This window comes from Staurois parvus, unplaced genomic scaffold (assembly GCF_062004578.1).
Source record: "Staurois parvus isolate SC_StPar_1 unplaced genomic scaffold, SC_StPar_1.0 ptg000886l, whole genome shotgun sequence".
Classification (NCBI taxonomy): Eukaryota; Metazoa; Chordata; class Amphibia; order Anura; family Ranidae; genus Staurois; species Staurois parvus.
Genome location: NW_028318682.1, coordinates 5,907,560 through 5,923,645, shown reverse-complemented (window position 1 = coordinate 5,923,645; position 16,086 = coordinate 5,907,560). Strand labels below are relative to the sequence as shown.

Genomic DNA, 16,086 nt, shown 5'->3' with positions numbered 1-16,086 from the left:
TTAGGTGTTTTTACAGTATTGGAATTTCTAGTACAATCCTACTGTTCTTTGTTTATGAAGGGGCTAAGGAGCTGTGTTTGCAACAATTACCCTGGCTGTACTGTGCTGGCAGATCTTAATTATCAGTTGTAAACTAGGTTTGTACACTGTCCTAATGAAGGGTTAAGCTTTTTTTCATTGTCTGGCAATGAGAGGAGACACAGCCTGTTCTTAGGACAGTCTCATTCTGATATTGTACAAAAATCCTTGACGTCGGCCATGAGGCCTTCTGAGAAACCTCTACATGGTAAGAACATTTCAGTATACTGTGTGAAAGGGAACCTGTAATATACATATAGTGTGGTTTCCCCAAATTTGGTTGCAAAAGTGAAAATACACCTTAAGCTGAACTCTAGCCTTAACTGCATTCTTGCACAGTTGTAGAGGCTCTTCTCCTGCTTAGTCCGTTTTACTTCACATTAAGCCCCCCCCCGTCCCCCCCGAAAGGGATGGGACCTCTACCCTGATGCCCCGGGGTGCAAGGCTCCTGAAAGGGACAGAGGTTTCCACACAGTCCACCTAGCCAAAAGGCCTGGCGGACCCCTTTCCTTGTGGCTAGCTGAAAGCCGACCATCAAATACTAGGTCAGGGAGCTTTCCCGAAGAGAGACCAACCGAAAATAGAAACCTTTTATTTCAAAATATTTATGGACTTTTGTTGGAGGGAGGAATCGGGAAGGCAAAATATTAGATTCCTGTGAATGGGCTGCTCTGCAAGATGCGTGCAATTGGAGCTCACTATTGTGGGGTACAAGGGGTTAAAGCAGGCGGTGAGGCCTCCTCACCACCTGCCAAATGCTGTCTGAAGAGTGTTCTGAAAGTGGCTCGCTCTTCAGAGAGAAAAGCTAGTGTAAACAAGCTTTTAAATTTTTTTTTTTTTTTTTAAATCTACTTTTTTTTTTTTTTTTAACCATACCTGGCAATCCTATCATAAAGGTTCTTGTTCAGGTGTTTCCTCTTAGAGTAAAAGCACTGACCTTATCTGTCCCCCAATTTCTGTCGTCTTTTGTGACCCTGTTGTATGCTCTTCTGGTGGAGACTACTAGTAACTTTGCTGACACACAGGTGTAATCCACTGTTATCATGAGCAGTAGAACCCTTCCTTGGAATTCTGTAGTGCATTTATACAGGAAGTGGCTGCAAAGAAGCTGAGGGAGATCAGCAGAATTGAGATGCAAAAATGAGAAGTGTTTTATAAAAGGAAAATATAGCAGTTGCTTTTTGCTTTATATGATGAGCTTTAGAAAGCTTATGGTTATCGAATTAGGGTTTGTATGTGCTTTAATTACATGAAAACTGTTAGCAAATGGAGGAAATTGAGCTATACGTGTGATTGGTTGTCACCGGAAGACCATTCACAAAACGCAGCATGGCTTGCGCATGTGCATTGGGAAGCCGGCTGGCTCTGGGGACCCGGAAAACTGTTTTAATGCTCTTTAGTTCTTGGTTACTGTAGCTGAGTAAGTGTGACAGGATGTGCTGTCATTCAGAATTTAGACTCTCATTGACCACCTGGGTTCTAGGAATTTTTCAGCCTTCTAAGGCCCCATGTACACGGGACACTTCTGAACGATGGAAACTGACTGCTGGAAAACGCAGGTTAAAAAAGTCTGTTTAGCCACATTTGCATACCGCGTTTATGCGCGTTTGCGTTTATGTGCGTTTGCATTTAGAAGCGTTTTTTAAAGATAAGCACAGGAGAACCTCCCAAATGCCCAAAATGCAATGAAAAGTGGTAAATTAACCGTTTCAGAGAAAACCGAGAGTAGAAGCAGAGACAGCAGTATATGTTGAGATAATTAGGTGTGAGTTGCTCATTAACATTTCTTTTGTTTCCAAGGGTGGGAAGGTATCTGCTGGAGTGAGTCATAAAGGTCACCTGGCAGGGGGTCTTCATGAGGAATTTGAGGTGTGAATGGTCATTAACATATCTTTTGTTTCCAAGGGTGGGAGAGGTCTGAGGTGTGAATTGGTCATTACAATGCGTGACAAGCTTGGTGGGAATATCCTGTGTTCAGTGTTTTGTCCATCTGAGTACATTGAAAACGCTTTGCATGCGTTTTTCATGATGAAAAAAGGCTCTGGACAGCATTGGGAACTGGAAGAGTTACAAAAAACTTTTTCAGACGCAAACGCTTATAAACGTTATTTGCCACGTTTAGCTGCATTTTTCGTTTGAAACGTTGATAAAATTGATTGCTGAACGCAAGTTTTTTGCGTTCAAAAAAAGGCTGTAAATTCAAATGCCTGTAAACAACGATGTGTACATGGACACAGGAACACAATAGGGAGAGTTCAGGGGCTGCTGGAAAAAACGCTGCACAGCTCTTAAACGTGAGTCTATCAGCTGCAGTGTACATGAGCCCTAATAATCTGATTTTGTTTTAGTTTTACATTTAGTATTCAGTGGAACGAGCAGTTAGAAACATTGCAGTACTGTTCCTGCCAGTCGGGGTGCCATTGAGTAGTGCAGTGCTGATGTGGGTTTGCCACCATGTTCAGACCGGTATCTGTATCGGCTATTCGCTTCCTGCAGATGTTTTATTTTTAGTTGTTTTGTCTTTGTATACTCATGCCAAAAGGCTCTGCTTCTAATGTGGAACATGTGCTGATTGGGGCTGTCTGCATTGACTTGAGCTGACCTAACTTTTGGCTGTGTCATGTTTGCACCTCTTGCGCAATAGTCAATGTGAGTTGTAGATGTTCCAGAATCTTTCTCCATTCTGTCCTTTGCTGCCTAATAGTCTGATCATCAGGAGACTTGGCCCAGTCTAGGAGCAAACACTATTTCCTCCTAGATTTGATTGTTTTAAAATATCTGATCAATGCTACAATTAGATTTTTATTTTTTTGTAAAGTTTTAATTGCATTTTTCACTTCAACTCATCAATGCTTTTAGATAAAAACTATTTTATTGATCTAACCGGCCATTAACGCTGAGTGTACACAGCTCAACAAACTTCTGCACCACCCCTTTTGATAAACTTTGAAAAATCTACTGAGCCAGGTGTGTTGGCAGAACGCATCCAACCAGATGCATCTACCGTTCGGGTATTGGCCCCCACTGCTGCCTCTGAGCCAATGAGGGGAGAGAGAGAGCAAAGAGTCTCTGCTTTCGTGCACATTTCTGGATCAAGATCGGGCTCATCGAAGTATGAGTGGCTTGGTGGGAGCAACATGCAGAAGGTTTTTCACCTGAATGCATTACGATAACAAAAAAAAAATCAGGCTTTAGAACCATTTTAAGCACTTGCCTGTTGGGCCAAATCTGACATTTCACTCCTAAATGTAAAAATCCAAATTTTTTTTTTTTTTTTTTTGCAAGAAAATTACTTGGAGCCTCCAAACATATCTTTCTTAAGCAGAGACCCTAGGGAATAAAATGACAGGTGTTGCAATTTATCACGCGGTATTTGGGCAGCGGTTTTTCAGATGCAACTTTTTTGGAAGAAATTCTCTTTAATAAAGTTTAGTGAGCACAAACAAAATATAATACCAATTTTTGGTAAAATATAAAATATGTTATGCTGAGCAAATACCAGATGTGTAATGCGTTAAAATTGCAACACTTTTAAAGCCTTTACAGGTTACAAGTTTAGAGTTACATGGGAGATCTGGCCTTAGATTTATTGCTCTCACTCTGACGTTCGTGGTGGTACCTCATGTGTGGGGCAATCACTGTTGTAGTACTTTAGTTGCTATCAAACAAACGGAAACTGGAAGTGGCAAAATCATCCTTGCCGGTTCTGGCATCACACAGTGGGAGAAACCACATCAGTTCCACCCACTGTGACCAGGGGAGTCAATGCCACCGGTTGTATCTTTACTGGGCTCCCTGATTGGATGGGAGAGCCCAGTAAAGTTAGTGGCGGGATGGAGGTGGGGCCCCCTTCCTCCACCTGTAAAAGTAATCTAGCTGCTGCATTGCCGCTTGGATTACTTTTACAAAAAAGAGACTCGCTGGCCCTAAAAATACCAGTTTCATGGTTGTAGCCTCAAATATGATCCCGGTAAAACTGCTTCAATGGTAGGCCATTTATATACAGGTGTATATACATACAACAGTGTTGACGTGGTTAAGGTCATCTGCCGTGAGATCACTATGCAGATAGTCATTGTTGACCTTTTTCTGTAAACTACTAACGTATCAGGCAAGAACATGGATGCAGTAAACTGACCATACCCTGATAGAAATTCACAAGATTAAGCAGGGACCAGCTGAATCCATGCAAGGCCATCCCCACATAACAGAAGTCAATAGTTTGATTGACGTCTGTTGAAGGGACATGCTGGAAAACCTTTCTAGATCGATGTCTTCAGCCGCTCATCAGTGTATTCTGACAGCTGGATAGAATCTTCTCCCCATTACTGACTAACAGTACCTTGTTCTGCACTGTCTTTGTGTGAAGGCAGCCATCTTAGTAGAGGCAGGGTTTTGCTGCAAACACAGGAGTGCCTAGGCACCCTCACATACCAGGAAGTACACAATTTTAAAGGAGGAATTTCAGACAAAAGGTACATTTTTCAAGATAAGGTTAGGCACAATACTCTTATATCTTTGGAGCCATGAATGGAAGATACTGATATAAAAATATTAAACTTCTATATAGTGCCTTTAAAGGTAGCGTTTCAAAGTGCTTTACAAAGAAAAAAACAAGAAATACACAGGATAATATAAAGGGAAAAAAGGGCCATTGAGTGAAAGTTCTATAAAGAAAAAAATATTTAGATTTGATTTGAATGAATTAAGAGAAGATGATTCTCTGATGTTCCTTGGAAGTGATTCCAGGGTTTTGGAGTATAGCAGGAGAAGGCGCTGTCTCCCATTTGAGTGTAGGTGTGTAGAGGAGGGACACAGAATACCAGAATTTCAGGAGCGGAGGTTGCGGGGGGTGGCTAGAGTGTAAGTTGATAAAAGTTCAGACAAATAATGGTGTGCCAAGCTATGAAGAGCCTTCTAGTGAACAAGATGATCTTAAAGTCTATGCGAAACCTGTCAGTAGCCAGTGCAAGGACTCCATGTTAGGAGTAATAAGGTCACTTGTACCAGACCTAGTGAGGATTCTTGCTGCAGAATCTTGCACATATTGTAGTCAATTAATAGTGGATTTAGGTACACCAGCGAGTAGAGCATTGCAGTAGTCAAGTCAGGAAAACACATTTTATGGATTAGCTTTTCAGCTACAGTGTATGATAGCGTATGACACAGCCAAGCAATGTTTCTCAAGGGGGAAAAAAGATGTTCTGACAACATTTTATACATGTGGATCAACAGTTAAGTTAGCATCAAATATCACCCCTAGATTTTGCAGTTTAGACTGAACAGCTTCAGCTCTTCTGGGAAGGCTGTCCACAAGGTTTAGGCGTGTCTATGGGAATGTTTGACCATTCTTCCAGAAGGGCATTTGTGAGGTCAGGCACTGATGTTGGATGAGCAGGCCTGGCTGGCAGTCTCCGCTCTAATTCATCCTAAAGGTGGTTCTATCGGGTTGAGGTCAGGACTCTGTGCAGGCCAGTCAAGTTCCTCCACCCCAAACTCACTCGTCCATGTCTTTATAGACCTTGCTTTGTGCACTGGTGTGCAGTCATGTTAGAACAGGAAGGGGCCATCCCCAAACTGTTCCCACAAAGTTGGGAGCATGAAATTGTCCAAAATGTCTGACACCTTAAGAGTTCCCTTCACTGGACCTAGGGGGCCAAGCCCAACCCCTGAAAAACAACGCCACACCATAATCCCCCTCCATCAAACTTTACACTTGGCACAATGCAATCAGCATGTACCATTCTTTCAACCACCAAACCCAGACGTCCATCGGATTGCCAGGCAGAGAAGCGTGATTCATCACTCCAGAGAACACGTCTCCATGCTCTAGAGTCCAGTGGCGGCGTGCTTTACACTACTGCATCTGACTCTTTGCATTGCACTTGGTGATGTAAGGCTTGGATGCAGCTGCTTAGCCATAGAAACCCCATTCCATGAAGTTCTATACACGTTGTTGTGCTAATCTAAAGGCCACATGAAGTTTGGAATTCTTTAGCTATGGACTCTGCAGACAGTTGGTGACTTCTGCTCACTATGCACTTCAGCATGTACGTACCCTGCTCTGTCATTTTACGTGGCCTACCATTTTGCTGCTGTTCCCAGTAGCTTCCACTTTGTTATAATACCACTAACAGTTGACTGTTGAATATTTAATAGCAAAGAAATTTCATGGAAAGAACTTATTACACAGGTGGCAACCTATCACGTTACCACGCTTGAAATCACTGAGCTCCTGAGAGCGACCCATTCTTTCACAAATGTTTGTAGAAGCAGTCTGCATGCCTAGGTGCTTGATTTTGTACACCTGTAGTCATGGAGGCGATTGGAACACCTGAATCCAATGATTTAGAGGGGTGTCATAATACTTTTGGCAATATAGTATATGCGGGCTCCTTCCCCTATGTAGACCACATCTAACTCTCTTGGTTGTATTCTAACCTCTCCTGATGAAGCAAAGCGAGTTGTGACCATGTCCACGTGGCTTTCTGCTGCTATGTAAACTCATTTTGAATGTAATTTCTGTGACATACATATATGTCCATGTATATGCAGTTATATTGATTATGTTCAGTATCTAGGGCCTGGTCATGGGAGGCGTGCAGTAAACTTTATTGTTGCAGTAAAGTTTGATTACAACCATATATTCTATTACTATTTGGATTTGATCTCTACACTAATTTTTTGAGGATTTTATATGAATAAATATAGCCTTTTAGCCAGGGCTTGACAAATTTGCTTTGAATGTGGGAGCCAGCTAAAAAAATTAGGACCCAGCAGGGGGGGCAGCAGGACAGAAGGAAGGCAGTGGGATTGGGGGGGGGGGGGGGGGCAGTGTCACAGGAGGAGGGGAGGGCAGCAAGACTGCTGGGGGCCAGTGGGACTGTAGGGGACTGGCTTTCTCCAGGGGGCTGGCTTTCCTGGAATTGTGCAGCTCTTTGTTCCGCCTGTGCACGGGAAGGTATAGGGAGACTCCAGGGGTCCTGGAATGCTGGGTTCCACTTTGTGGGGTGGGGGAGAGGTGCCAGCCGAGGACATGGGGTGGGGGACAACAGAGCAGTGAGGGCTGAAAGGGGTCCAGGCGCCAAGACATGGTTTCTGGTCGCCATGGTGACCTGGCACCTGGGAATTCTCGCTCCCTGCTTTTAGCAGTATGTATATGTGTGTTTGGGTTATTCCTAAGGTAGCATCTTTATAGTCCCATTTTTTTTCTCTGCCACCGGTAGCAATGAAAATACATGATACAGGAGCAATGTGTAAGTATCTGGTGACTGACCTAGTGCAGTCAGATGGAGGTGGGCATGCCTAGGCCTGGAGTAAACTCCAAATAGTGACTTAGAGCTTACTCAGTGCCTTTTCCTAGCTCCAGGCAGGTGAACAGAACAGTGGCGGGGAGTAGTAAATATATGTGCTGCTGGGGAAGGGGGTCATATTAAAGTATACCTCTTGCTTTGCCCTGCGTAGAAAAAAGATAATGTGACAGTTTAAGTATATGTCTGCTAATGGTTTTTTCTGCTTTTAAGGTAGAAGAAGGATGGTGGAGTGGGACCTGCAGTGGCCGATCTGGCCTGTTTCCTTCAAACTTTGTGAAAGAGCTGGAGCTGTCAGATGATGCAGAGAGCCAGGAGAGTTCTGAAGACACAGGTATTGGTTACTCTGATGGGAATCACAAGGCTGACTTACTAATGGACAAATTTGCAGCTAAATGGAACTTTTTACCTGTAAGAGTTCTGAAAAAGCAATGCACATGATCTGGTCTTCCCACACTGCGGTTGGGCTGTGTGGCTGAATTGACTACCTCTTTTAGAGCCTCTAAAGTGATTGCAGGTCTCTAGAAGGAATATATGAAGGGTTTATGTTTACTGAAAGTAAGGAAAGTGGGCTCAAATGGGACGGACATTCACTACGCCTTCAATGGACCATGTATCAGTCACCTCTGCTTGAGTTATTATTCCATATAGTGAAGGTCTGTGGCAGTGCTTCTAATGATCTCAAACTAGTCCAGGCTATGATATAAACAGAGTGCAGGCTGGTGATGAAAGGGTACATTCTGCTGGCACAGGCGGAAATAAACAATACTTGGTCTTTATATGTGTTTTGTTAGTCTCTGTGGCCTGGACAAATATTTGCCTAGCGAAACCTTCAGAGAGAAGAGCATACAACAGTCTAGTCCATTATGAATTGTTAGATCACTCATTCACTTTCTATTGTTCCTTGGGAACTGTACCATGTCAAAATTAGACACTTCAGGCCAATATGGTCTGCTTTTGTCAAAAGACCGGACACAACCATTGTGTTAAAGTGAAATGGTTTGCAAGCTACTTAGTTTTGTTTTTGTTTTTTATCGTGTTTTGTTTGTTTTTTTAACAGTGGTCTTACCTTACCATCTGGTAAATGACTGACTGAACTGACAGGATTGTAATAAATTCTAGGCTCTAAGTAGATTTAGCCAGCAACACTAATTGTTGGGGGGGGGGGGGGGGAATAAATGGGCTGATTGTGCACAAGTCATTCAGTAGATGTTGCCCTACTTAAGAAGTCAAATTTCAATCCATGTGTGACTGGCTTAAAACTAAATGAACTGATCTGTATAACTGTTGAAGGAATTCAAAAGAAGAAAGTTTTTATGTTTCTCTGGAGCGTGTACACAGTCTTGCAATGCAAATCCATTTTGCAATTATGACACACATCTACAGTGGCAGTCATCAAAATGATGTTTTGTGTAACCTAATTGGCCTATGGTAAACTGCCCTGCATGCCATCGGAATTCGTTTGAATCCTGCCTATTTCAAATAAAATCACAAAATGTTGTTGTCTTCATAAATATACTACAGACTCAAATGCACCTGAACAGTTTGCTTCCCCAGCCTGCTTGTAGAGCTCCTGACATTTGTGATGTTGTACTCATGCAAGGCTAGTCCTTAGGGAAGCATAGCAGTCAGTAGGAAGATAAGTAGTACAACTTTTTTTCAATTCCTATGAAAAAATGAACATTTTCCCCCCACCCCACACTGCCAGAGTGTTCTTTTTTTTTCTGTTCAGATTTGCAGTATAAGTAATCCCTTTTAGAGTTTCTTTAAAGTAAAACTAAACACTTTAATGTTCCACTTTAGATAGGGGAAGGGAGGGTAATAACCCTTGTCAGGTTTTTTTTTTTTTTTTTTTGCCATCTGTGTTCCCAGTGGGAAGATTTCCCTTCACTTCCTGTCCCATAGCCAAAACAGGAAGCAAAAGGAAATCCCTCCGAAGTGAGGGAATCCTGGGTGAAGATCGGGGGCTTCCCTATTAGAAGATTTGCCCTATATTTCTGTTCTTGTGACAAACCAAAATGTTATATTTTCATTTACGTTTATTTGTCTTCTGTTCACTGTTCTCATTGAAAGTAGAGAGGGTGACTCTATTTAACGGGAAGACAGCAATAAAACTTGATGGCTGTTCTCATCCCTCTCCAATCCATCCAAAACTAAAACAAAACAATAAATAGTTTTTTGCCTTTTAGTTTTACTAAAGGGTGGACAAACCTATCATAGGTTTTTTAAATTGATAAACATCTGCAGCACTAAATAGTCCTATACCAGTATAGTACAGATTTCTCTGCTATCTGTTCAATGAATCGATTGGTCAGGAGGCGATTCCTTGATAGGATTTGTTTTTGTGGCCTTAACTACTAGAGAATGGGCTCTTTTTTATGAGCATGTTTTGCCACAATAACTAAAAAAATCTTTACTAGCCAACCATAAAGGGGCAGAGGTCTAAATTGGCTAACCTACAGAGACCTATTTACAACATTCCTACCCCAGTTCTAGGACTTGATCTGTATGTACAGTGGGGAAAATAATTATTTGATCCCCTGCAGATTTTGTACGTCTGTCCACCTACAAAGAAATGAAGGGTCTATAATTTTTATTATAGGTATATTTTAAATGATAGAGACAGAATATCAACCACAAATCCAGGAAAAAAACACAATAAAACTGTTATAAATTGAGTTGCAGTTCAGTGAGTAAAATAAGTATTTGATCCCCATGCAAAACATGACTTGGGACTTGGTGGAGAATCCCTTGTTACCACAGAGGTAAGATGTTTCTTGTAGTTGATCACCAGGTTTGCACACATCTCAGGTTGGATTTTGTTCCACTGTTCTTTACAGATCTTCTCTAAATCTTTAAGATTTTTTGGCTGTTACTTCGCAACTTGGAGCTTGCCATATCTTTTCTATAGGGTTAAGGTCTGGAGACTGGTTTGGTCACTCCATGACCTTCATGTGCTTCTTCTTGAGCCACTCCGTTGTTGCCTTGGTGGTATGTCTTGGGTCATTGTCATGCTGGAAGACCCATCCACAACCCAGTGTTCTTGCTGAGGGAAGAAGGTTCTTATCGAAGACTCTACAATACATGGTCCCATCCATTGGCCCCTAAGTGTGGCAAAGGTGCATAAAGTACCTTGAGCAGAGAAACCGCCCCAAAGCATAATGTTTCCACCTCCATGCTTGGCTGTAGGGATGGTGTTCTTAGGAACTTAGTCAGCATTTTTCTTCCTCCAAACACAGCAAGTCAAGTTAATGCCAAAGAGCTAAATTCTGGTCTCATCTGACCACAGCACTTTCTCCCAATCCTTCTCTGAATCATTTAGATGTTCATTGGCAAACTTCAGATGGGCCTGTACATGTGCCTTCTTGAGGAGGGGGACCTTGCAAGAGCTGCAGGATTTCAATCTATAGCGGCATATTGTGTTACCATTGGTCTTTTGGTGACTGATCCCAACTGCCTTGAGAGCATTCACAAGCACTTCCTGTGTACTTCTGGGGTGATCCCTCACTTTTCTCTTGATAATCCTTACCCCATGAGGCGAAATCTTGCATGGAGCTCCAGACCAAGGGCGATTGATGGTTATTTTGTATTTCTTCCATTTGCAAATAATCGCTCCAACAGTTCCCTCCTTCTCACCAAGCTTCTTGCTGATGGTCTTGTAGCCCATTCCAGCCTTATGCAGGTCTGAACTCTTGTCATTGCCATACTTTGACAGCTCTTTGGTCATTTACCCATAGTGGTGAAAATTGAATGGAAGAAAGAGTTTCTGTGGACAGGTGTTTTGTACACATAACGAGTTGTCGTTAGGAGCACCTTCTTAAATTGACAGGACTGATCTGTGTACAGCATGAGCACATAGCCAGTCTGTGGCAGCCAGAATTATTGTTGGTTGGTAGGGGATCAAAATTATAGACCCTTAATTTCTTTGTAAGTAGGCAAGCTGATAAAATCTGCAGGGGATCAAATAATTATTTTCCCCACTGTATGTCATGGTTTTTCCCAGGGACTGTAGTGTTGAGGCAGTTCAGGGCCACTGACTTCTATGAAGTGTCGCAAGTAAAAAGAAGATCATAAAGCCAGATTATTTCCTGTGCCCAGCCCATGGTGTTTTATGATCGTATGTAAATCATGAGCCTGCTGAGCATACAGTGCTGGAAATGTTAATTACACACAAACGTAACTAGAGAGGGCACACAGTGTGAGCTTGCCATCTGGAGTCTTGCTGATTAATTTATGTAAATATTATATACTGATATCCTTTCTGGAACAGCAGAATTCTGGTGTAATACTTATTAGCAGCCTGCTGTTGAATAAACAGATCCTTTACTTGAATTAAGGCTGCTTTCAGCCTGCCCTATTGAAAAAAACACATCAAAAATGCATATGCATTTAGGTATGTGTTGTGGTTTTTTTGGTTTCTTGATTCCCAGCATGCACCTGTGAAACATGAACACATGACCTATTGCGTTTTCTATTCATTTCAATGGGAAGCTGCATTTTTAGTGTGGTTTTGACAAGCACCCCAAAGATGCACCCGCGGCGCAGTGATGTGACAAGTCCCATAAGATTTGGTTTTGAATCGCATCTATGCAGCCGTGTGGGTTGCAGTTTGCGTGGGTGCGGCAGCCCATTTATTTGAATGGGCTGCTGTGCCTAGTGAAACACAGGGTAAAAGTCTTTGTACTTCTTTTGGAATCGCAGCCTGCACAGGAACCACACGTACAGTGTGGTTTCCAATGTAGGCAGCATGCCATTAGGGTTAATGGCACCTGTCTGCAGCTCCTTTGTTTTACTGTGCATGTGGTTGCGACTGAGGGAAAAGGTGCAGGTGACACAGTGGCAACCACCTGAACAGGTGTGAACCTAGACTTCTGGGGAAACCTTTTTCCTGTATTTTTGGCCATTTACAAACACATCAGTGTGAATGCAGCCCAAGACTAGCAGCCCATTCCCATTTCTGCAGAAACGCATGTGTTGAAGTGGAGCTCTAACTAAAATGTTTTTGTCATCTTTGAAGTGTAGGGAAATATTAGATGCTTTATATCTTTCTGACTTCCTGATGGAGCTATTTCCTTCAACTTCTGTCTTGGTGGCAACGAAAACAAAAGGGCCTGTTTTCCATTGCCACAGGGCATTTTTCTATGGAGAATTTGCTATGGAGTGAGTATCACTCACCAACCTCTCTGAACACTCAAATATTTATATATGGATTATCAATCTGTATAGTTGAAAAATGTATCTGGAGTGGAGAAAATGAAAACTCGGCTTAAAGAAACCACTCCAGGTGTCACTGGGTTGGAGGCTTTATCCAGTCGGCATACTGCAAAAAACATTTGCAGAAGTAAAAACCCCTCTCCCAAGCTATCAAAAATGCACTTCAAATGCACCCACGTTCCACAGTGCAGTGTGGGAGAAAAAAAAAAAAAAAAAACCTTACTCAAAGTTCATGGTAAAAAAAACACAGCCCAAATAATGCTTAAAGCCCAACTCCAGGAATCAGAGAAGGACTGCTCTTGCAGTAGGGGGCCATGTGCAAGGGTAAATGCTCAGTAACTCAAGGGGGGTACAGGCAGTATTACCCCAACCCTATGTCCCCTTCTCCTTTTCTCTCCAAAGCTTTGGACTGTGGGCAGTCCCTTGGCGTTATCATGCAATGCAGGGCTATTACCCTTGCACTATACAGTTCTGTGAAAAAGTAATTGCATCCTTCCTGATTTTTTTTTTTTTTGCATATTTGTCACATCTAAATGATTAAGATGATCAAATGCATTTGTATAGTACACAAAGCTAACCATGATAAATACAAAATGCAGTTTTTAAATGATTTAATTATTTTTGCAAAATCAAGAATGTACTGTGAATAACCACATTTTTTACAAAGCAGAGTTAAATTTTGTTTGACAACCAGGCCTGATTACTGACAGACCTGTTGAATCAAGATTATCACTTAAAAAGAAGCTGTCTGACACTGTGAAGCATGCGCAGCACATCATGTTGTGATCTATAGAAATTTATGAACAAAGTGAAACAATGAGGAACAAAGTAACAGTCTGGAAAGGGTTACAAAGCCATCTAAGGCTTTCGGACTTCAGTGAACCACGGTGAGAGCCATTATCCACAAATAGGGATAACTGGGAATAGTGGTGAACCTTCCCTGGAGTGTCTGACGTACCAAAATTACTCCAAGAGTGACGACTCAAGGAGGTCATAAAAGAATCCAGAAAAACATCTAAAGAATTGCAGTCCTCACTTGCCTCAGTTAAGGTCACTGTTCATGAGTCCACAATAAGAAAGAGAATGGGCAAAAATGGCCTCCATAGGACAGTTCCAAGGAGAAAGCCGCTGCAGACCAACAAGAACACAAAGGCTCGTCAAAAACATCTTAATTATCCCTAAGATGTTTGGGCAAATATTCTGTGTATTGTTGAGAGAAAAGTTTAACTTTTTGGAAGATTTACATAAAATTAACAGAGCGTTTCATAAAAAAAACCAGTCAAACATGGTGATAATGTGATGGCCTGGGGCTGCTTTGCAGCTTCAAGACCTGGACGACTACTAGAAGATCCTGAAGAATGTCCGTCTATCAGTTCATGACCTCAAGCTCATTTGGGTTATGCAGCAGGACAATGATCCGAAACACACCAGCAAAGTCCACCTCTGAATGGCTCAAAAACAAAACAAAAAAAAAACAAATTAAGGTTTCGTGGTGGCCTAGTCAAAGTCTGGACTACAATCCAATTGAGATGCTGTGGCATGACCTTAAACAGGCCATTCATGCTCGAAAACCCCTCAATGTAGCCGTAGCCGAATTAAAACAATTCTGGGAAGAGTGGGCCAAAATTCCACAACAAAGTGAAAGACTCCTTGCCAATTATCGCAAACTCTTGATTGCAGTTGTTGCCGCCAAGGTTGGCACAACCAGTTGTTAGGTTTAGGTGGCAATTACTTTTTTCACATAGGGCCAGGTAGGTTTGGACGGCTTTTTTCCCTTAACTGAAATAATTGTTTCAAAACTGCATTTTGTATTTACTCGGGTTATCTTTGTGTAATCAATTTTGTTTGATGTGAATCATTTAAGTGTGACAAGAATGCAAATAATAAATAACACTGTACATGGAGAAGACAGGAGTGCAACCGTAACTGGCACCGCCGTAGGCTCTCCATAGAGCAATTTCTCTTTCCTGCAACCATGAGAAAATTGCTAGATTCCCCCATTAGCACAGTCAGTGTTGATAGGGGAATCCCTCCTGCAGAACCATTGTTTTCTCTTGGGGGGGGGGGGGGGGGAGCCATCCCAGCCAGGAGAACACAGTGATTACTGCTAGCAGCTGTAATAGCCGCATTGCATGTAACATCTGACAGGCTGGTTATGCAGCAGCTGATTGATCGTCTATGGATATCTTTAGCGGTGAGGCTTTGTTGTACTGGTTACACCGGTGGAGGGACCCTGTTAAAGTCAACAATAAGGTGTTATGCTCCATGCACACTAACGTTTTTTTTATCAGCTTTTTTTTTTTTCTGCTTCTAGAAGCTACATAATGTAATCCTATGTGTCCACGTACACCATTTTAGGCTGGTAGCATTTTTCAAGCTTCAGCGTTAAGGAGCAGAAAAAACAATTCGTTTTTGTAGAGTTTTTGGGAGAATTTTTTCCTGGCAGAAAAAAAAGCTAAATGCAATACAAGCCTGTACAACAACAATATCAGCAGTTTTCATTCAGTTTTTTTTCTAGCATTTTTGTAGCTTATAATAAACGCTGGTGTGCATGGAGCCTTGTACTTTATTATTCATGTGGCTTTATACTTGACAAGCATTTAACCCTTGCAGTGCAGGAGTCTAAATGCAAGGATAGATTTTGGTTGACCTGGTTTTGGGCTTTAAGTGGCAATTAAAATTTAATGGGCTTTTAGGGCTGTCTTTGGAGGGAAGGGGGAAATTAGCCCCTAAAACTGTTGAAGGCGCTTGTCATTGCACAGAGACTTTCCAGCTTGTATGGATTTCATTTCCACGGCACTTGTCGGTTTTATCCATAGTTAAGTTTAAATAATTTTCCAATATATTGGAAGTCAGGCATAGAGATAAAACAAATCTGCATTTCTGATTCATCAGTTTTGTTTTTTTTGCTTTCATCTTGCAAAGGTCAATTTACACTTTGTAAGGGGTGATTTTGGCTCTTTCTACTTTTAATAAGTTCTGTGGTCATATGAACTAATCTTTATAAATGGGCTTCTCTGTGTATATTGTAATCTCTGTATTTGTACAGCACTATAGTAAATCTAGAGGCATTTACAAAAACTCAGAGGTTCCGATAAAAGAACACTCATTGAGTACTGTTATCCGTGAACAATTGAAGTTTTCTCCATTTAATTAAATGAAACCTCTTGTCCCTCAGTTTCTAGTAATACTGTAGGTGTGGGATGTAGTTGGCACCTCTGTATAGTAGTTAAAAGCTGCAGCCTAGGCTGGTAAATCTTGATTACACAAGTGTAGCGACTTTGGAAATGTTCCTGCAATACTTGGATACGACCTGAGTGCCAGAGAATGTAAAGTTGTCTGAGTAGTTCAGGAATCTATTCAAAAGCGCAGCAACTTTGGAAAGGTTCCTGCTCTACTTTGCTGCAATTTGAGTGCCAGGGAATGTAAAGTTGCCTCAAAGTAGTGCAGGAAGCTTTTCAAAGTCACAGCATACATCCCTTAT

At 41.8% G+C, this 16,086-nt stretch overlaps 1 protein-coding gene across 1 annotated transcript in view; it reads left to right on the top strand.

The window, feature by feature from the left end:
- LOC149442465 (CD2-associated protein-like) overlaps nucleotides 1–16,086 on the top strand; it is a 75,146-nt gene that overhangs the window by 12,112 nt on the left and 46,948 nt on the right. The window contains exon 3 of the mRNA XM_089656124.1: nucleotides 7,602–7,722. Coding sequence (XP_089512250.1) covers nucleotides 7,602–7,722 — 121 coding nt within the window. The remainder of the gene's footprint in view (nucleotides 1–7,601; nucleotides 7,723–16,086) is intronic.